A 22,153-nucleotide genomic window follows, 5' to 3' on the forward strand; every position below is an offset into this window, starting at 1 on the left:
CTAGAAAAGCAGTAGAGAATAGGGAGAATTAAGATACTGCCAGACTGGGAGCCAGAAACTGGAGATGAAGTACAGCATGCAAGCAGGCTAGAAGCAGTGGGAGATCCTAGGGTTTAGCAGCAGGATGAAGTAGGCAGCATGATGAAGTAGGCAGCATTATGTGCCGACCTCAGGGCTGTTAGGAGTAGAGCTGGATAAACACAGCAGGCCAAGCAAGAGGGGCAGGAGAACTGACATTCTGGGCCCTAGACCCTTCAGAAACATCGACCTTCCTGCTCCTGCTGTGTTCTTCCAGCTCTATGCCTAGTTGTCTCAGGTTCTCCAGCACCTGCAGTTCCTACTGTGTAGAAGTATTCAGGTCAGTCATTAGAAAGTGGTTTACACTTTCATTAACCACATAGGCTAGAGTAGTCAGGGCTTGAATAGTCCATCTGAGATTGTGGCCATCCAACCATTCAAGGAATTGTTCAGTCTGACAGAGACTGCCTTTAGGCACATGTTACCATTTCTTATTCAAGCCAAGATGCTGAGTTTATACTCACCAGTGCTGGAGCAGCAAGCAGGTCACTACTTGTATCGAAGAGATTCTGTGTTGAACTCTGGCTGGGAGGTGCTGTTGGGGCTTCTAAAAGAAGTAGTTAGTCGCTTTAGAAGTTAGTCCAGATTTAGGTAGATTCACAAGGCACATGGAAACTCTTTCCTCACCAGGAGGGGGGAAATGTAGTTTCAAACTCAACTTCTAATCAATTCAATTCTACAGCCAGAAACTGCAATTGATTGTGAGCAACTTCAGGATTTGAAACCGTGCCACTGCCCCAGCCTACCTCCCAAACCTGGGAGAGCTCCAGCTACCACCCTAATCGGCACCATTTACCTCAGACTCCTTTCTTGCGGTCATCACCACAAGATAGAGTGCAGTCTTGTGTCCTGCTTCTAATCTATCATTCCATGAGATTGTAGTGGACTAGAATCTTCCCTTAACCCAAGAACTTCTGCTGGAAATCCTTACTACCCACCCCCCCCCCCCCCCCAACAGCTCATCCCTGCCCCTCATGGCATCTCCACTAGAAAGACTAGTTACTGGGACCGAAAAATCTCACCATTTCTGGGAGCTGCACACAGCAGTATAGAGGGAGAACTAGCCCACATCAGCTTGTAGATAAGGTGAGCAAAACTGGTAAATACATAGAACTACTGGAACACAGTTAAATGGACCAAGATATTCAAAGTTGTACACCCTAGATTTATCCACAATACACAAAAAAATTACCATTTGATGTTGAGGCAGGAGAGAGTTGATGGATGTCAAAGTCATCGTGGTCAGCCGTTTCTTGGGCAACACCTACTTTGCTGCTGAAATATTCAGCAAATGCTCCAGATGCCCCAGTAACAGCTGAAGGCTCACTTTTACGAGCAGGAATAGCTGGGGGCTTGGCCATCTGGAAGTCTTTAAACAGCTCTTTGACACTTTTCTTCTCCTTGTCTCCCAGGGGGTCCAAGGCAGTGAAGGCATTGCTCTGGGGCTTGGTGGCTTCCTGTGGGCTGGGTCTTGGAGGTGGGGGTGGTGGGGTCACCAAGGCCCCAGCAGAAGGGGTCAGGCCCACAATGGGAGGCACCATAGGAAGGTGGGAAGCTGCAAAAGGGTTAGAGCCAAAAGGGTTGGCCTGAGGAACAGGCTGACCCCAAACACTGGGTGGGGCTGGAGTATGTTGCCCCCAAGTGGCAGGTGAAGGTGCAGCTCCAAATGGAGCTGGCTGGCCCCAGACTGCACCAGGTTGGCCAAAGACATTGGGCTGTCCAAAGGGAGCTTGTGGGCCAAGAATGGGTCTTGAAGGTATGGAGCCTGGTTGAGAAAGTACTGGAGGTTGCTGTCCCCATGGTGTCACATGAGAAGGTCCAGATAAGCCTAGAAAGAAAAAGAGAGATACATGTTTTGTTTTGTTCATACTGAGATAGCTGCTCAAATTGGCACAGCAGGATAGCTGACATTTCAGGCCTAGACCCTTCAGCTGCCCAAAATTGGCAAGTAACTGGGCAATCTGGATCAAGAGGAAATGCTTAGCTCAACTACAGACAGTAATCATTTGTTGAACGTGGGTGTCACTGGCTGGGCCAGTATTTGCTGCATGTCCCTCAGTTGCTCTTACTGAGCTACCTTGAACTGCTGTATTCACTTGGTTGGGGTGGTTGACCCACAAAGTGCTGTACGGCTGCTTAATTCTCCCAAGGGGAATTCTAAATTGCCTACCCTGTATTCTTAATCAGCTTGGATGCCCAAAACCACTGGGGATGCCTTTCTGCATTTATTGTCTAACTTCATGTTTCTACATGATCACCTCATTCTTTTAAAGAAAGTGAGTATCAGAGATGACTTGGGACTTGCAGATGCTGGAGAATTCAACAAAGAGTGCATAGCTGGATGAACACTGATCAAAGATGGTGCTTGGCCTCAGTTCCAAAGAGTCACTGGGACTAAGTGTTTGCCCTGGCAGCATCTGGGGAACAGAAAGCAGAGTTGGGCTAGTAGAGATTTCTAGCTCCTGTCAAAAGACAGTCATCATGTCAGGACTCCATCTGGACAATTGGCATGGTATTCCTTCATAGGAGTCAAATGGAGACCAAAAATAAAATACTGCAATAAAGGGTGTCTGGGGAAGGTTTACCAGGATGGTGTGGGCTGGCAGGCTCAGTTGTGGAAAGTTAGATCAACTGCCAGCTTAAGTGATAGGATGTATACAAATAGTTGAGCATAGGTGGGAAGGGTTTTCCCCTCAAGGGGCATGGATTTGTGATCTGTACAAGGGGTGGGGAGAGAACTGGGAGGTGGTGGTATCTGGAACTGCTTGAAAGTGCAAGAGGCTGGGCTGTTTTAGTATGGAGGTAGCATATCAAGCACCACAGAATACAGGTCAATAGGGTGAGTGCTAGAAAGTGGGATTAGAATTGATGGGCTGAAGGGTCTACAGCACAACTGACATGCAAACAATAAGAAAACAGCAACTTATGAATGGGCAGTTGGAGTTGATGATCAGTATTTTACAAGTACACTGACTTTGAAACAAGCTCTAGTTGTGTTAACGTTATGGCTCAGTTTGAGAAAGGAGTTACCTGGGCTGACCCGTGATGAGGTGCTTGGTGCACTGAACAGATCTAGAGGGATCTGGGTTGGAGATGGAGCACTTGAAACAAGTGGGCTGGATCCAAAATTCTCACTTGCCAGCTAAGGAGAAAAAGCAAAAAGTTTATTCCAGACATTAAAACCACCTGATAAAGCAGACACAGCAATTACTGGCTTCTCAGCACAAGTGTTTGTGCCTGGTAGAGTTGGATGTGGCTTCAAATCTACATTCTCCATTAGCAGTTAAAGTGCCACCTCATGCAGGATTGCAGAGGATTCAAGAGTGGAAATTTGGGACAGAATATAGCATCAAGGGGTTAGTAGAGAACATGCCACTGTCTGGTGTTGTTAGTTTGGAAAAAGCTGAAGTGAGAAAGGATCCCCCAAACCTTAAACTGGGATCAGGATGTTCAGCATTAGAGGGTTAGCAAGTTTAAAAGCTTGTTAAAAGGAATTGTGCTGGTCACCTGATTGTTCCACCTGCCACGGGCTCCTTTTGTGCTTGGTGGAGGGGACAAAGTCACAAAGCTCTGCATCAGGAGAGAGTCCACTTGCTTGTTGTTTGCAGAAGCTAGGGGGTCTGGTTTTAACCCATTCTGTGCTGGAGGTGCAGCCCCCGGGATGTCAGCCAAGAGGTCAATGGTTGGCTTGCTACCCAATTCAACTTGGTCGTGCCCCACAGCTCCATTCAGTCCCCCAGGTGGAATATCAGCTTTCAGACTGGTGACAACCTGGCTAGAGAGCTGGTCAAAGTCACGGCCCAGGTGATCTCCACTCTGACTGGATAGGAAAGGAGGAACTCCATCTTCCTGATCAGAAGGCTTTACAGAATCAACTGATTGAGGTGGTGCTGATTGGTTAAGTTCAGAAAAAGGATCATTCCCAAAAGGATTGGGGTCGGGTGTGGGGAAGAATTGAAGTGAGGAAGCAGGAGTCACATCCTGGAGATTGTCTTTCATGCAGATGTTCAAAGGATCCATTTCAGGGGAAGCCAAGTCCAACAAAAAGCCATTTGATTCCTAATCATTGATAGAAAAGAGATTTATCATCCAACTAACATGAGTACAGAAAGCTAAAATCATTAAAGTCAAGGCAAGGTGGGGGAAGTTCCTTCTTAGTATAGTGTTCAAGGAAAACCCTTTCATTGTTTCTAATGGATACTAGCAGACAATGGTTTGCACTCACATCTCAATGGTGTCACTAGCATTTATTGCTTGCCATTAGGTCAGCTCACTACCTTGGCATTTCTGCCCTGTAGGTTGACCCACACTGGCCATAGAGGGAATTACAGGGTTTGTCAGCAAGGCTTGTAGATTTGGGGGACCTTGATGCAACATTTATAAACAGGTTGTGTCAGTTTAGATTGTGTGATGCAAACAGCAAGTACAGGCTGAACCCAGACAGGGAAATCATTCCTCCAGTTAATATTTAGCAATTCCCACAAGTAGGCTGGCTTTTACCCAACCCAAGTTTGGTGAGTGTCAATACAAAGCTTAAGTATCCCCACTTTAAACAGTCACTAACCTTGAGCAAGAGACCTCACAGAAGTACTGTTTGATGTAACCCAACAAATGCTTCAGGGTGAGAATGGTCTAAACCAAAGTGGCCAGTTGAGGGGGGTCAGAATGTAGAGCTGCTGGCCATTTACTTGCATAGGAAAGTTATGTTTAAAAGGATCTTCCCACTAGTTCTACTAGCATTTTCCATTTGAGAGGGTATTGGTGTGTAATGCTACCTCACCAGGGGGCATTGGAGAGGTCAGGGAGCCAAATCCACTCTTCCATCCTCCCCCACCCCCATGTCACTGAAAAGTTCAGTTAATGACTTTCAACTTTGCTTTGTGCATCTAACATTAACAGCTCAGTAAGAGGCATTTCAATTCTGGGACGAATCAGATTAAGCCACTGAAAACAGACTGTACTCTTACCACTGGGGAAGAGACATCAGGTGGTGTTGACATGTCTCCAAACAGCTGCATCTGGTCAATATCCTGTTTAAAAATAAGCAGAATTGTTGCAAAGATGTCAAAGTTAGAAAGTGTTTGAAAAGGGTAGATTTGAGCCAACTTCAGGAAGGACACTGTCACCCAACTTTAAATGCTAACATGGTAGTGGATGACTGTACTGGGTTAAGTTTGCAGGAGCATTTGACATTTTAACTTCAAGAGGCTACGGCTCAACTGAGCAAAACTCCAGTACAGAACTTCCTTCGAGGTGGGGGGGGGGGGGGGGGTTGGGGAAAGGGAGAGGTATCACCTGAAGAGAGGATGTGCCTTGGACAACACACCATCTTAAAGTGCTCAGCATTAGAACTTGTGCAGCAAGGTTGTTGCACTGGGACCTCAGGAGTTGAACATGCCAAAAGCAACAGGCTGTACCATATCCACCCAACTGCACTAATAGGGTAATGATCCCAGTTGGTGCCCACCTGGCTGATCGAACAGCCAAGATGGATTAATCCCAGCAGGCCCACAAAGACTAGTAGAGGCAGGTCTTCCAGCCCATGGGACAGAACACTGGGCTTGTCGTACAGGCTGATTCTATACCAGCTCAGCCTACCATAAAAAGATACCACCCTGACTTTGCCTCTTCAAAAAGCTGCACTGGCCTAAATGAGTCCAGTCCTGAGGCTACAGCAACTCAAATCTGAGATTGAGGATTGTCAGTCTTTTGGTTGGATCTTTTCCCTTACTCCAAGGAGCTCAGCTTTGAATATACTTAATTGTCTTCAGAAACACCAAGGTTAAGGCTATTCAGGTGGGTTTAAACTAATTCAGCAGGGGGATGGGCACCAAAATTGTAGTTCAGCTATAGAAAAGTCGAAGAGTAGGGTGGTCTGAAATAAAGTTTCAGGGAAGCAAGATGGCACTGGCAAGCAAGAAGTGGTTTGAAGTGTGTCTACTTCAATGCCAGGAGCATCTGGAATAAGGTGGGTGAACTTGCAACATGGGTTAATACCTGGGTCTTCGATGTTGTGGCCATTGAGACATGGCTAGAGCAGGGATAGGAATGGTTGTTGCAGGTTCCGGGATTTAGATGTTTCAATAAGAACAGAGAAGGTGGTAGAAGGGGCGGAGGTGTGGCATTGTTGGTCAAGGACAGTATTACAGTTGCAGAAAGGATGTTTGGGGACTCGTCAACTGAGGTAGTATGGGCTGAGGTTAGAAACAGGAAAGGAGAGGTCACCCTGTTGGGAGTTTTCTATAGGCCTCCGAATAGTTCGAGATGTAGAGGAAAGGATAGCAAAGATGATTCTCGATAGGAGTGAGAGAGACAGGGTAGTTGTCATGGGGGACTTCAACTTTCCAAATATTGACTGGGAACACTATAGTTCGAGTACTATAGATGGGTCAGTTTTTGTCCAGAGTGTGCAGGAGGGCTTCCTGACACAGTATGTAGATAGGCCAACAAGGGGCAAAGCCACATTAGATTTGGTACTGGGTAATGAGCCTGGCCAGGTGTTAGATTTGGAAGGAGGTGAGCACTTTGGTGATAGTGATCACAATTGTTATATTTACTTTAATGGTGGAAAGGGATAGGTGTATACCACTGGGCAAGAGTTATAGCTGGGGGAAGGCAATTACAATGAGATTAGGCAAGATTTAGGGAACATAGGATGGGGACATTAGAAATGTGGAGCTTAAAGGAAAAGCTCCTTTGTGTCCTAGATAAGTATGTAGCTGTCAGGCAGGGAGGAAGCTGTAGAGTGCAGCTTGGAGCCATGGTTTATGAAGGAGGTGGAATCTCTGATCAAGAGGAAGGTGGCAGCTTATGTTAAGATGAGATGTGAAGGCTCAGTTAGGGCACTTGAGGGTTATGAGGTAGCCAGGAAAGACCTAAAGAGAGCTCAGGAGGAGACATGAGAAGTTGTTGGCAGATGGGATCAGGGTAAACCCAAAGGCTTTCTAAAGGTATCGAAGGAATAAAAGAATGACGAAAGAAAGATTAGGCCCAATCAAGGATAGTAGTGGTAAGTTGTGTGGAGTCAGATGAGATAGGGGAAGCGCTAAAGTGAATATTTTTCAACAGTATTCACTCTAGAAAACGACAATGGTGTCGAGGAGAATACTGAGATACAGGCTACTAGACTAGGTGGGATTGAGGTTCACAAGGAAGAGTATTAGAAATCCTACAGAGGGTGAAGATAGACAAGTTCCCTGGGCCAGATGGGATTGATCCTCGGATCCTCTGGGAAGCCAGGGGGGAGATTGCTGAGCCTTTGGCATTGATCTTTAACTAGTCATTGTCCACAGGAATAGTGACAGATGACTGGAGGATAGCAAGTGTGGTTCCCCTGTTCAAGAAGGGGAGTAGAGACAACCCTGGTAATTATAGACCAGTGGGCCTTACCTCAGTTGTTGAGGAAGGTTATAAGGGATAGGATTTACCATCGAGAAAAGAATAAATTGATTAGGGATAGTCAGCACGGTTTTGAGAGAGGAAGGTCATGCCTCTCAAACCTTAGAGTTCTTTGAGAAGGTGACCAAAGAGGTAGATGAGAGTAAACTGGTTGATGTGGTGTATATGGATTTCAGCAAGGCGTTCAATAAGGTTCCCCACAATAGGCTAGTGTACAAAATGCGGAGGAATGGGACTTTGGGAGATATAGCAGTTTGGATTGGAAATTGGCTTGCTGAAAGAAGACAGAGGGTGGTAGTTGATAGGAAATGTTCATCCTGGGGACCAGTTACTAGTGGTGTACCGCAAGGGTCGGTGTTGGGTCCACTGCTGTTTGTCATTTTTATAAATGACCTGGATGAGGTCGTAGAAGGATGGGTTAGTAAATTTGCAGATGACACTAAGGTCGGTGGAGTTGTGGATAGTGACGAAGGATGCTGTAGGTTATAGAGACATGGATAAGCTGGAGAGCTGGGCTGAGAGGTGGCAAATCGAGTTTAATGTGGACAAGTGTGAGGTAATGCACTTTGGTAGGAGTAACCAGAAGGCAAAGTACAGGGCTAATGGTAAGATTCTTACCAATGTACATGTGCAGAGAGATCTCGGTGTCCATGTACATAGATCCTTGAAAGGCATACAGTGTCTTAGCTTTTATTAATGGAGGGATCAAGTTCCAGAAAGAAGAGGTTATGGTGAAGCTATACAAAAACTCTGGTGTGGCTGCACTTGGAGTATTGTGTACAGTTCTGGTCACTGCATTATAAGGATGTGGAAGCTTTGGAAAGAGTGCAGAGGAGATTTACTAGGATGTTGCCTGGTATGGAGGGAAGGTCTTATGAGGAAAGGCTGAGGGACTTGAGGCTGTTTTCATTAGAGAGAAGGTTGAGAGGTGACTTAATTGAAACATAAAATAATCAGAGGGTTAGATAGGGAGAGCCTTCTTCCTAGGATGGTGACGGCAAGCACGAGGGGGCATAGCTTTAAATTGTGGGGTGAAAGATATAGGACAGATGTCAGAGGTAGTTTCTTTACTCAGTAGTAAGGGAATGGAATGCTTTGCCTGCAACAGCAGTGGATTTGCCAACTTTAGGTACATTTAAGTCATTGTTAGATAAGCATATGGATGTACATGGAATAGTGTAGGTTAGATGGGCTTGAGATTGGTATGACAGGTCATCACAACATCAAGGGCCAAAGGGCCTGTACTGTGCTGTAATGTTCTATGAGAGGAAAAGTTGGCAGAGTATTGGGCATTTGGAGCTGTGAAATACAAAGCAATGAAGTGATGAGACATTACTTGGTTCCCTCCACAAGGGCTGCATCAAAAGGCCCTCTGGTAAAGATGCCCAGCTTAAGTTACTAGGTACTGAAGGGGCCCCCACCCTTTACCATCATGTAGTTTCCACCTGAACAAAGACCAGATCTGAATTACTTTGACTGCAAGTATGTTGGTTCTGGTCACTGACTTTGGCAACATCTATAGTTTTGCTGAAGCTTAACACTTACACTTTTAGGTTGAGAAACCTGGTCATCAAAGGTCAGTAGTGGGCTACCATTCTGGGTGAGACAAAGAACAGTTAGATCCAGGCTCCAAGTTATGTAGCCAGTTCAGAGAAAGGTAGCAATTCATGATTACATTCCCTACAGTGTGGAAACAGGCCCTTCGGCCCAACAAGTCCACACCAGCCCTTGAAGCATCCTACCCAGACCCATCCCCATATAACCCACACACCCCTGAACACTACAGGCAGTTTAGCATGTTCAATCCACCTAGCCTGCACATCTTTGGACTGTGGGAAAAAAATCCAGACACAGGAAGAACGTCTGCAGAGTTTACACAGTCACCCAAGGCTGGAATCTAACCTGGGTCCCCAGGTGCTGAGGCAGCAGTGCTAGCCACTGAGCTGCCCACAATCTGGAGAGATTACTGAACTCTCATTTAGAATCACATTACATCAACCTATCCCACAATACAGGATGAGCCTTCACTCAGGCTTCCAATTTAGGCTTGCAGCAGTGAGACCTGGCCTAAGAGAGACAAGCCTTGCTCAGTAGGCCAACACCACCCTTTCCCAGCTGCTCAGTCACTCTGGATCTGGTGACAGGTGTAAACAACTTACTTCCTTCAAATGGGAAGAGTGAAGATGATAGTTGTGTGGTCTTTAGACTTTGGCTTCACAAATCAGGAATTAAAATCCAACATGGGTCCCTAAACATTAGCTGAGTCTGGGTTAACACCATCACCTCCCTGTGATAGGGTGGAGCTGCTCTGTGGGAGTCACTAATCAGGTGATCTTACCTCAGTGGGTTGACCTTCATCCTGAAAGAGGAAAGAAAACAGATTAGTGGGAATGAAATTGGTGGAGCATTAATTCTGAATAATCAGGCCCCCTTCAGTGTTTGTGGGGGGGTAAGGTTGAAACTAAGACAGATGTCAAAATTGGTGCAGAAATGGTAGGAACAGTTGTGCTCATCCAGCTCTACACCTTACTGTAGATAGAAGTCAGACTTGTTTTAATACAAGGAGGACAAAAATTAACAGTTTGGTGAAAAACCGGCAGGGAGGTCAGAGTAAGAAGGGCATAACAGGGTTAAAGCAGCTGAATGGCTCAAGAGCTACTGAAGTGGATCAATTTATCTTACTGGGGGAAATAGGTAGCTGGAGTCAGTAAGATTTAGTATGAAAGGCACAGCTGTGGGGGTGACAATAGGAGCAAGCAGCCTGACATCTCACTTGATTAATACTCCCCATCAAGGGGAGAACCAGCAGGGTTTAAAGAAACCAAACTTCTGGTCTGCTGATAAAAACAGCTTCCTGGGGTACCACTCATGTCTAGGAAACTTTGCTGGTTAAGAGAGCAGAGGAGACCACCAGGTGATGAGTGCACTTTACTGACTCAGGGTGATGTAGTGCTTTTGGCTGTTCAAAGTTTAAAAGTTGCTCTGATCAAAGCAGCAACTGGTTCTGGAGTCTTGATGCCAGGGGAAGTGAGCAGAATGTGGTGCCATGGCTCCAACAGCCAGTTGCTGTGTTAATCTAGTCATTTGACTGGAGGGTGGGCTTCAAAAGAGGGAGGGTGCACAATAGCCCATTCCTCACCTTTGACTGATTCTCAGTTTCCTCCTTTTTCTTCAGATTGTAGACCAATTGAAAGAGATCCTTCAGATCCACAACAAGTGCCTCAGCCTAGAGGAAATTCCACAAATAACTGTAAAGTCTAGTACAGGAGGCCCATTGAGTATATTGCCAAAAAGTAGTCTCATCCCTTTCTGGCATTAGGTCCATTTCCTTGGATTTGACAGTGCTTATCCAAGCAGCAAGACAGCACTTCCAGCCTCAACTACCTTCCTTGGTTTTACATTCCACACACCACCCTCTAGCTTCACCTTAAAAGTGACCCCCTTTAAAAAGGCCAGCTGCAGTCAAGCACGTTTGAAAGCAGTGTCAGGTAGACAGGGTGAAGTAGGTATTTAGCATGCTGGCTTTGTTGGTCAAGGCATTGAGTACAAGTTGGGATGTTGCATTAGGTTGCACACATTGAGGCCACACTTGTTATTGTGTAGAGTTTTGGTCACCCTGTTGTGGTGGGGGATGGTTAAACTGAAGAGTGCACAAAAGCAGATTTGAAGGCATTGCCAGGACTAGTAGGCCTGAGCTAAGGAGAGCTAGTGCATGCAAGGCCAGATAGGACTTGGATCATGAGATTGAGGGGGTGTATGATGAGGGACATAACTAGGACAAATGCATATTGCCTTTCCCCAGGGAAGGAGGATTGAAAGCTAGAGGGTGATGCTGGGTGAACACAGCAGGCCAAGCAGCATCTCAGGAACACAAAGGCTGATGTTTTGGGCCTAGACCCTTCAGAGGTGTCATCTGATGAAGGGTCTAGGCCCGAAACATCAGCCTTTGTGCTCCTGAGATGCTGTTTGGCCTGCTGTGTTCATCCAGCCTCACACTTCATTATCTTGGATTCTCCAGCATCTGCAGTTCCCGTTATCTTTGGAAAAGCTAGAAGGCATGGTTTCAGGTTGGGGGGGGGGGGGGGGGAGAATAGTTCAGAGGACCTGAGGGGCAACTTCATGGAGGCTGTTGCCAGAGAGAAAGTGGTTGCTATTGTAGCTGCTTCAACATTCAAAGTGTTGATTGGTACATGGATGGGAAAGAGTAAGGATATTGGAAGAGCTGAGTGAGTACATGGACCAGTTTGGGCTGCAGGCCTTGGTTCTATGCTGTATACTCTTGCCCTCTGCAAGATAGGAGTCCAATCCTATACTAGCCAGGACAGCAGAGGTCAGCCCCCCCAAATTGAGGGAGGGGCACTAACCCAAGAGCTGGAAACACTAGTCTCTAGGGCCATGGGCTTGTGAAACACTTACCCTTCAGGAGGGGAGATTTGACTAAATGCTCTGAAGTAGAAATTGTTAGCTTATTACTGGAAAGGAGCTGAGCAAGGCTGACAATTGAACTAACTACATTCCATCCAAAAATAGCACATGGTAGTTTCAGGGGCCCAGCACTTCCTCTTGGATTCTATTACTCTACCTGTTGGGCAGTCTTGATAGCAAAGAACTGATGCTGTCCTTCTGCACCACAGACATATCCAAATGCACGGTTATCTGTGACATCTCTGGCAATGAAAGAGATCCTGTTGACTGTATGCTCATACTCAATCACCTGAAAGAGAAACCCACAGCAGGTAGAGGTTAAAAAAACTGCACTCAACTGGAGGGGTATTTCTGAAGTAGGAAGATTAACCAGATTAGCTACAATTCTGTTACAGTTCCAATTCCAACAATGGGATGAGGTAGTCAGTTGCCCTTTGAAGGAGTTTGTTTGTTTACACCCCTGACTGGGGTCAAGATTTATGTAAATTCACCCACAAGATTGTGTCCTTATCTTTCAGTTTCAGGGTCAGAGACAGCTTCAGGTGAGGAATGCTAGGGCTTTGCAACTGACTTGATACAAGCTTTCCCCCACCACAGATGGTGACAAAAGGCAGGTCTAGGCCCAGTATGGCCCACCCCATCTTTGATGTGGTGTTAACTTGTAGTTTTCAGGGAGCTTTCCAGTTTACTAGAAGAGCTGGAGTCATCTCAATGGGAGGAGTATTACTTACCCCAGTCTTCTCATCAATTAGCTTGATTCCTGATAGAGAGATAGTGACCCAAATCCTCTGCTTGTGTTGGCCTTGTGCACGGGCAGCTATTGCTATACCCTAAAGAGGGTTGAAATAAACAGTTAGACATGGTCAGAAAATTGGCACTGGAGTATCAGTTTAACAGCCCTAGGCTGTCAGGGGGCTATTTTACATGTGCCAATCTAACTGGATATATCTCAAAAGTCAAGTGCAGAGAGGCTTTAATGGGTCTTGTGTACAAACAGGTTGAATTAAACTGTTGTTTCAGCTATTGAGTTTAGACTGATGTTTGAATCTGAAGGTGATGCCTAACAGACACTGTTTAAGGAGCATAAACAGGGCAAATTGGAGCAGAATTTCAAATCAATTTGACAAAGGTATTGCTACCTGGAATTCAACCAGGTTAGATTTACACGAGTTTGAATGAGGGAATTGAATGCCAGATCCAAATTTGCAGATGCTAAGCTGGTGCAGGAGGATGCAGGTTACTTTAGTACCGCATGGATATGGAGTTGCCTATCTACTGGTCCGAAAAGCTAGAAGGCAGACTGAATAGTGGCAATGTAGGAAAAGGTGAGGTGCAACAAGACTGGGGTGTCATGGAACAGTTGACATGCAAGTGGTGAGGAAAATGAATGGCATCCTGACCTCCATAGCAAAAAAAGCATTGGGGTAAGGAGGTCTTGCTGCAGTTAGACATGGCCTTGAGGCCCTAGTGAGTATTGTGCTGTTTTGGTCTCAGTTGGAGGAAGGATGTTGTTGACAATGTAGCCAAGGTTCACCAGACTGATTCCTAGGAAAGCAGGACTGACATCAGCAAAGACTGGATCCACTGGAATTTAGAATGTGGGATCTCAATCTGTGACTGGATTAGATATGGGATGAATGTTGATGTTGAGAATCCAAGGGGTCAGAGTCCAAGAATGAAGGGGCAGGCCATTCAGGAGAGATGAGCAGTGATTTATTCACTCAACTGAGAAACTGGAATTTCTCCCACAGGAAGCTGTTGGGACCAGGTCATTACAAATACTGAAGAGGGAGCTAGACTTGGACCTTGTGGCTAAAGGTCCAAGAGGCTGGCTGGAATGGGATACTGCAATCCCTGATCATATTGAATGGTAGTACAGGCTCAGATGGCCTATTCCAGTACCTATTTTAGGTCTGAGTGTGGCCGAGGTGGCCACTAGGACTAAGATACATTCCTCAATGACTAGCTCCCAAAATGCTGGGAAAGAAATCTGATCAGTGTTTTGGCCTCTGGAGACCATTCAGCCCACATCCCCAGAACAAATCTTTGCTCATCTACTTGATGAAACAGGTTCATTCAGTGCCCAGAAATACTTTACACCAAAGCCAAGAGGTGTTATCATCAGGAGGGACCAAACTAGAGGAAAGTGCTAGAAATCAGTCCTGGGCCTGGACTTAATTTCCTACAAGATCAGTTCAACCTGCCCAGTTCTGGGAACCTTTAGATGTGGATTTAGTCATTGATACAGCAGTCTAGGAATGGCACAAAGTAGGCATTACCTTCAGTTTCATCATTGAATCCTGGCACATCTGGTCCCCTCTGGCATCTGGTACATCATCAACACCAATTATCTTGGCTTTATAGCGAACTCCATCAGCTTTAAACCTTGCTAATAGATATTCTTCAGTCTTCTCTGACCCTGGGATAAGACAGCAGGCCTTTAAGTTCTGCATGTATTGTTACCAGGGTAGAATAGCAGTTTAGATAAAAGCCTCTCTGTCATTAAAGCCCAAAATCATAATCAACATGTAGTGTGGTTATTCACTATCTCCTGATCCCAAAGCTGGTCCACTGTCTAGTAGTGGACATCTTGATGTCATTGTCTGGACAGGCAGAGGGGAGTGCAGGCCCTAGAACACAAGGGCTGGGGAGACTGTCTGGGCCAAAGCAGCCCATTTAAAAGGAAGGGCTTGATGGACCAAAGATACACTGCATCAGCTTGAAGCTTGTGCGCTCTTTCCAGGTATTGAGGTTGGATCTGATAAGTGCAGAGCTGGCAGAACACAGCAGGCTAGGTGAGCTGGTGTTTTGGGTTGGGGCCCTTCAGAAATGGGGGTGGGGGGGGGAAGAAGGGGGCTCTGAAGTGAGGGGTGGGACTAGGGAAGGTAGGTGGTGATTAGTGTAGGTAGGCAGGGATGGAGGGGGATAGTGGGGGGGGGGGGGATGAGGGGAGTCGGTCGATGAGGCTGGGGTAGGGAGATTTTAAAACTGGTAAAATCCATATTTAGGCTATGGGCTTGAGGTGCTGCTCGTCTGGTTGGTGTCATTAGGACACTGGAGGTGGCCTAGGATGGACATGTCATTCAGGGAGTGGGAGGAGGGAGTTGAAGTGGTTCATGACTGGAAGGTGTTGCCATGAATATAGAGTTAGTTAGTGTTCCACAAAAGCAGTTTGAGCCTCTGCTTGGTCTCACTGATGTATATTTGGCCAACATTCAAGTGAATCAAACCAAAGGTGGTAACTAGAACAGTTTTTTGGTACACTAGTGAACATGCTGAATCTGACCAAAAGCAAGCTGTACACCCCGACTACCTTATCCAAGGATATTGCTACTTCTAGTGGGTGGCCTTTATGCCGAGATCCCTCCATGGGAATGCTTCAAGAGCTCTGTCAGTTATGGTTCATTGATCCTGCATTAGATCCCAACCTTTTGGGTGTTTAACCTGGACATTTCTCTGCCCAAGTCTCTAGCCCCTATCCTGCTGTATCCTCTAATCTTTCATCTGCACACTTCAGGCCACCTAGATTCTCCAAACCATATTTGGAAACAGGTTCCAGCACCAGTCATAAGTCAGAAAGAGACCCTTCAACCATTGTATGACAGTGGTCATAACAGCAGCTAACTGCAGACCCCATGTGATCTGCCTTTGCTATCAGCTGTGTCAGAGGCTTACACAAGTCCATTCAAACATCATCCACTGCCCTGTCAACTGTCACTTCCTCAAAGTGAAAGACTGAGGCAAAAACATTCAAAGCCTACAGCATTTTCTAGGGAGTAAATCCTATCCTTCAAAATATTCCCTACCACTGAGATAGGGCTCAGTGGTCTCATTGCCCAGATTAGCCCTGTATCTTCTAGTCTGGAGGTCTGATGATTTTTGTAGAAAGCCCCAATTTCCTCACTGGCCTCCCACAGCATGCTCCTAGAATGCCGTCAGATCTGAGGGATCTTAAGCATTTATATTAGCATGCCCTAGAACAAACTCCCAGCCACCACTTCAAGGGAAGGAGAGCTTTTTGTTGACAAAGACTTCACCCACTAGCTCCATGCCCAAATGCCCTCCAGACCTACCCTTTCTAATTTCCTTAATCCTGCTTGCACAAGGCAGGCATTCTACCCCTTTCAGCCTTCTAATTCTGAGTTCTTCCCTGCTATCTTTGCATTCTTGATGACTATCTTCAGTTTTCTCAAGGTTAAGGTAGGTCTCCTTTACCAAGCTCAAATTTCGAGCTTCAAACTTAGTTTTGAAATTTTGACAGGAAATGCTAGTCCTGAACTCTGATCAGCTCTTGGAAGGCTCCCATATGCCAGAAGTGGCTTTGTCCCCAAACAGCTCAATCTTGTTTTTAAACTCAACATGACAGTCATCCTTAAGTAGAGGAATGTCAGTTCCAAAAATGCTCCAACTGAAGTGGGAAACTTGGCTGGGCTTATTCCCAGTGCCAGCTCTAGTCTTGTTCTTTCAGTTGGAGAACGTAGTTATTGTTGGTACCTTGACTTCCCACCCATATCCAAGTATTGGAGAGAGAAGTGAGTGCCTTATCAGTATTAATCCCAACTTCATCCCAGGGGAGGTATCCAGATACCTGGTGCATTGATCTGGGAGTCTTATCCCAGAAAGAGGGTAGATGTAGCTATTGTATCACTCCCAGCTCAAGTTCACCTGCCTTACCAGTCATGGTTTGAGGTCATACCATGAGTATGAGTCCTGGACTTACTTAGCTTTACTGACCATAGGAGCCAGGGTAGGTCATTTTACATAAGTTGTTCTGGTTCCCACTGCCACACTGCTTTAAAAGCTGAGTGGCATTAGCAAGTCTCCTTCCCAGGAGAGATAATGGGGAACTGCAGATTGAGATAAAAGTGTGGAGCTGGATGAACACAGCAGGGCAAGTGGCAGAGGAGCACAAAAGCTGATATTTTGGGCCTGACATGTCCATCAAGGAGGTGGGATGAGGTTTGTAGGTAGGAAATGGAGGTGTGGCTTGAGGTGGGGGGGGTGGGGGGGGGGAGAAGAACAGTTAGGGAGGCAGGGACAAGCTGGGCTGGTTTTGGGATGCGGGGGGGGGGGGGAAGGGAAATTGCAGTCCTTGAATGCAAACATCTGGGGATGTGTGGGAGCAGAATGCCTCATCCTGGGAGCAAAGTGCAAAAAAAGGAATTGGGAAGAAGTGATGGGGGGTAGGAGGAATGGATTTTTTGCAGGAAGGTGGGCTTGAAATGGATTAGTTTCTAGCTGGGTGCCAGCGATGGAGACAGAGGTCCAGGAAGGTGAGGGATGGTGTTGGAGATGGCCCAGGTGAACTGGAGGTTAGGGTGGAAGGTGTTGAAGTGGATGAACTGTCTGAGCTCCTCTTGGGAGGAAGAGGCAGTGCCTATTCCACCTACTAACCTCATCCTGCCTCCTTGATTTATCCATCCTCCCCACTTTTCTTCTCTATCCATTTTCAGTCCACTTCCCTATTTATTTCAGAACCCTCTCCTCATCCCCCTCTGAAGGGGTCTAGGCTCAAAACATCAGCTTTTGTGCTCCTAAGATGCTGCTTGACCTGCTGTGTTCATTCATCCAGCTCCACTCATTGCCTTCCCCAGGATGATGTCCTTTTAGTTTGTGACAGCTTGTTTTGTACAGATCCCACTTGCCCTGGTACTGGAGGCTGTTCCAATGCTGAGCCCCTCCTTTCTAAGTAGCTCTCTGGCTATGTATTTACCAGCACTACATTCCTAGTATGTGCTGCAGGAAGCTAAGGTTACCATTAAAACAATGCAAGACTTGAAGACAACAGTTACTGCCTCAGATAACAAGGTGGTGAGTGGGTTGAACATAATAGGCCAAGCAGCAGGAAAGCTGATGTTTTGGGTCTGGACCCTCCTTCAGAAATCCAAGTTTAAACCAGTGTGGCAGGATAGTGGGAACCAGACCAGTAAGACAATTAAAAATTACCACCCCAAGGCAGAGTGATACAACTGAGTTTAAAAACCAAGCTGTTCCCAACCACCATCTTCTCCCATTCACCTAAGAAGCCACAAGATTGGTGCTGGGTCCACTGCTGTGTCATTGGACAGTGATTTGGATGTGAATATAGGGCTGGGCCAAGGAGTGCCAGATAGTTGTAGACCAGTTTGTATTGGAGACAAACCTCCTTATGGTAGGACCTTGTAAGCCTCATGGTCAGGCCCAAGGGAGTGCTGCTGAACAGAGGGTCTAGAGTGCAGGTCCATAGTTCCTCACATGAACCTTTGTTAGGTGTGGTAGTTAAGGTGGTATTTGGTATGTTGCTTTGATTAGTCAACATGGACTATTTAGTTGCTGTACAAGGTTTGGCAAGGCCAGATTTGGAACAGGGTTTACAGCTGAATGAACAGCATGCCAAGCTGACATTTTGGGTCTGGACCCTTATGGGCACTAGTTTAGATAACTAATGGACTCAAGTTTTGTCCTTGCTTAACAGCACCTGGACTGAAGAGAAATTAAAGACAGTGGGTAAGAGATGCAAGGAACACCACAATCAAGTGCCCATTTTTCAGAAAATTATAGTTACAGGGCTGAGCTATGACTAGCCACTTTATGAAGCAATTCAGTGTGTAGGGAAACCAAGGTTTGGTTCTGTGTAAGCTGTTTTGGAGCAAGTGATTGGAGTTTGTCAGCATACCCCTCTTTTTATCCTTCTTTGATCCCTTTGTCGGTGAAGCCTCCAGTTGGCTGGGACTGTTCTCAGCAGCTTCAGATACAGTTGCCATCTTCACTCAAGTTCTTTTGCCTTCAGTGTGGCCTAAGTATTGGTCGAGTCAATCAAGAAATCAATCCAGCCTATAGGAGAGATCATTCAAGGTTACAGAAACTAGACTGGGGGGCACGAGCCATCCAACCAGGGCTGAACAAGCCAACTGTTTTAAACTCTATGGAGCACTTACAATAAACTGCCTACATTGTTTAGCATACAAGTGAAAAGTGGCAAGAAGAGTGTAGTTTAACACACTGGGGAGGGGGGCTGCTTCTGGAGAGGGACTGAGGCAATTAGAAGTAATCCAAATCCAACATGAAGTGATGACTACAGGACATGTGCTAAAGTGCTGTTGGTTGGTTTGATATAGTAACCATGCCAGGGTTCTGCTTGGAAGGCATGTTCATTTCAATGAAGTTTGGAAAGTTTAGTTCTTGCTAGAGACTTCAAGTGTCAAGTCTTAAATTTGAAACTCAAGTTGGGTGTGGACATCTACAGATTATTTAACTAGAGGATGCTCAGGTGAGGGGAGCATGTCAGACACAGCAAGGACTCAGGTTTCTAGTCCAGAGACTTTTAAATAGGACTGTAGAGAGCAACTTCTGGTTAAGGATTTAAACCAAAGGTTAAAGTCACATGCAACCTGTCCACTGACCAAATTGGAAAGATTGGCCTATAGGATAAGTTACCTTCCTGTAGATTTGTAAGAGTTAATATCTTGTTAACTAGTGGAACATAGTTTTAGGTTGTCTGGAAATGTGTCAAGTTGCACCATTAACTGGTAAATGCAACAAGATGCAAATGGGACTGTTTTTTGGGGGGGGGGGCACCCACATTCAATCACCCTTGTTTATTGCTTCAAAATGGTCAAACACAGGGGCGGTTCATACATTAGAGATAAAGTGTGGAGCCAGAGGAACACACCAGGCCAAGCAGTGTGTGCGCGTGCATGTTTTGGGGGGGGGGGGGGGGTGGTTGATGGTAGAAGCAAGTGTTGATTAGTGAGTTCATTAGCTTACTGATGTTATGAAGGGGGACAGTATAATTCAGCATTTACTGCAGACCTGGAGTCACATGTAAGCCAGACCAGGTAAAGATGGTAGATTTTGCTCACTAAAAAGGAGATTAAATGATCCAGTTTGGTTTTTCCAAGAAGTGTATTACACAAGGAAATACAAATGCTACAGTATAGTGGTAGGACACATCTGCCCTAGACATGTCAGAGTAAAGGATTCTGGCTAGGAGCTATGGCCTGGCTCTAAGCTATTAGACAGCAGGTGGAAAAACAAGCAAAACATAAGTAATTTGTAAGTCGATTAGCATTAAGTGGTTTGTTAGCTTAGACTGCTAGTTAGGTGGATGACTGCACTTGGCAAAGAGCTTCCTGTTTCATGTCAGAGTGCCTAGCAATACTTACAGGAGGGCAGTGCGTTCAGACTGGTTTACAGGCAAGCAGAGGTGAATCACTGATCAGAGTCCAGCTTGTGAAACCTTGTTACTCCTTAGTCATTGGAAGAAATACTGCTCATTCCTTTTGCAGAAGCTTTGGAACAATGGTACTGATTTTTCAGGCATACTCTGTTCTACCTGCTCCAGGTGGTTGTACTGCTGCTTTTAGTGCCAGGGACCCAGGTTCAACTCTAACCCCCGGCAACTGGGCCAACTCTACACCTGCATGTGTTGGGTTTCTAACCCTAGGGGATGTGGGTTGACCATGGAAAGTTATCTAGCATTTAGAGATATGTAGGTCAGGTAGGTTACACAGGAGCACTGTGTTACAGGATAGTTTGGGCAGGGGGGGCAGCACATGGATGGTATATAGCTAAAAAAGGTGGAGGTATGGGACTCTGGGCCAAGTGGTCTCTGCCCTTTAGGGATTCCACTAAGAATAGATTAGAACAACTAGTCACCAGACACTTATGGCAGTTGTAATTGGGGAAAACTTGTTCAATCACTAATTAGTCTTACTGTTTCAGGAGATTGAGGATCTCTACCAGAATTTGAAAAACCACTTTTGGCTTGGAAAGCCAAGAGGTCCAAGTGTTAAAACTGCAGCTTACTGGTTCTCAGGACCAGGTCAGCCCACTCTTGCCTAACCCCCATGGTAGACCTTGAGGATTTAGTGATTTATCATGGACTGATAATGTAGTTCTGCCCCATTGGGGTGGATGAGCTGCCTCATGCTGAGAACTTCCTGAATGGAGAATCCTTTGAATGATAAGGCAAGGATTGAGTATAGGGAAATAAAGTGGGCCAGAACCTTAAAAGTTTGTTACTTGGTGTGAACATTAGTGAATTGGAGACCACAAGCCTTCTGGCATTGGTGTCTTAACTATTTAAGACAGAAAGCCACCTTGTAAATTTAATCTTTACTGTGGCTCAATTGTCCTGCAGTCTCCATAGAGGCAGGATCTGTGAACAAACAGTTGAAATGCAGCCACAAGGGTAGTGACACATTCTAGTGTCCTTAATGTGCACAAGGGATTGTGGCCACCTGGAGGCAGAGGGGAGAGAGAGTCAGATTGAAGGCATCGCAAGCTTTGCCTCGTGGATCACTGGACTGGAATGGACTAAGGACCGCAATGGTGAGATCCCAGAACTCAAACTAATGCTAGTCAACACCTAATACACCAAGAATCAGTTTGCAGAAGGGAGACAGTAGGAACTGCAGATGCTGGAGCCTGCGATAACTAGGGTGTAGAGCTGGATGAACACAGCAGACCAAGGCGGCTACTGTTTTGGGCCTAGACCCTTCAGTAAAAAGAGGGGGTTCTAGGCCCAAAACAGCCTTCCTGCTCCTGATGCTGCTTGGCCTGCTGTGGTTATCCAGCTCTACATGTTGTCATTTCTTTGTGCAGAAGGAGACCCTCTGTCATGGAACGTTTGTGGGAAGTTTGACCTGATTCCCACCTATAGATCAGTTTAAGTCTACATCTTGTTTTTCTGGCTTCACTAGAGTCTAAGCCCTAATGACCTCATTGTGTTAATGAGGTCAGAATCACAGGCTAACAGGTCTGTGCATTATGGATGGGTGGTCTACTTTCCCAATACAAGGCAAGATCCTATGGATGCTGTGCTAATAATCAGCATTAGGCAGTGAGTCAGGTCTACAGCATAGAAGGGGCTGAACAGCCCACTTATTTCAATGAAATGCATTGAATACTCAGTTTCTACTTCTACCAGCCTAGCTTCCAGATTCCTAGCCTCAAAGGTTTTCCTTACATCCCTTTCCAGAGCATGTGTTCCATTGGTCCCATGGGGTGGGGAAGGGTGGTGAGTTTCTCCTGTTTATGCCTTTCAATTTAAACAAACATTTGTTCAGTCTCTGCTTTTTAAAAAAAAGCAGCTTGGTTTGTTCCCAGGCTAGGGAATCACCACTTTAGCACCAGGGTGAGAAACTGAGCCCTCTGCTCAGGCTTAGGCCCAACCATCTTCAGATGTTTGAATAACTTCATCCAAACAAGGTTGGAAGTGCTGCATTATAAAGTGCCAATGGCAGGTCAGTATTCCTAGCCTCTGTCAGCA

The 22,153-nt window shown here is 45.9% G+C and overlaps 1 protein-coding gene across 7 annotated transcripts in view; it reads right to left on the reverse strand.

The window, feature by feature from the left end:
* Positions 1-22,153, reverse strand: part of dab2 (DAB adaptor protein 2) — a 48,243-nt gene that overhangs the window by 2,991 nt on the left and 23,099 nt on the right. For 5 of the 7 annotated variants that reach the window (XM_048528264.2, XM_048528263.2, XM_048528265.2 and 2 more), the window contains exons 2-13: positions 18,557-18,714; positions 14,181-14,320; positions 12,633-12,731; positions 12,059-12,190; positions 10,616-10,702; positions 9,815-9,835; positions 9,022-9,072; positions 5,046-5,108; positions 3,586-4,137; positions 3,109-3,220; positions 1,271-1,906; positions 543-625 (exon numbers count right to left, since the gene is read on the reverse strand). In XM_048528264.2, the coding sequence (XP_048384221.2) occupies positions 543-625; positions 1,271-1,906; positions 3,109-3,220; positions 3,586-4,137; positions 5,046-5,108; positions 9,022-9,072; positions 9,815-9,835; positions 10,616-10,702; positions 12,059-12,190; positions 12,633-12,731; positions 14,181-14,320; positions 18,557-18,644 (2,064 nt within the window). In that variant the 5' untranslated portion in view covers positions 18,645-18,714. The remainder of the gene's footprint in view (positions 1-542; positions 626-1,270; positions 1,907-3,108; positions 3,221-3,585; positions 4,138-5,045; positions 5,109-9,021; positions 9,073-9,814; positions 9,836-10,615; positions 10,703-12,058; positions 12,191-12,632; positions 12,732-14,180; positions 14,321-18,556; positions 18,715-22,153) is intronic. The other 2 variants (XM_059644960.1, XM_048528266.2) reach the window with 2 other exon arrangements.

The sequence above is a fragment of the Stegostoma tigrinum genome, chromosome 3, assembly GCF_030684315.1.
Source record: "Stegostoma tigrinum isolate sSteTig4 chromosome 3, sSteTig4.hap1, whole genome shotgun sequence".
Classification (NCBI taxonomy): Eukaryota; Metazoa; Chordata; class Chondrichthyes; order Orectolobiformes; family Stegostomatidae; genus Stegostoma; species Stegostoma tigrinum.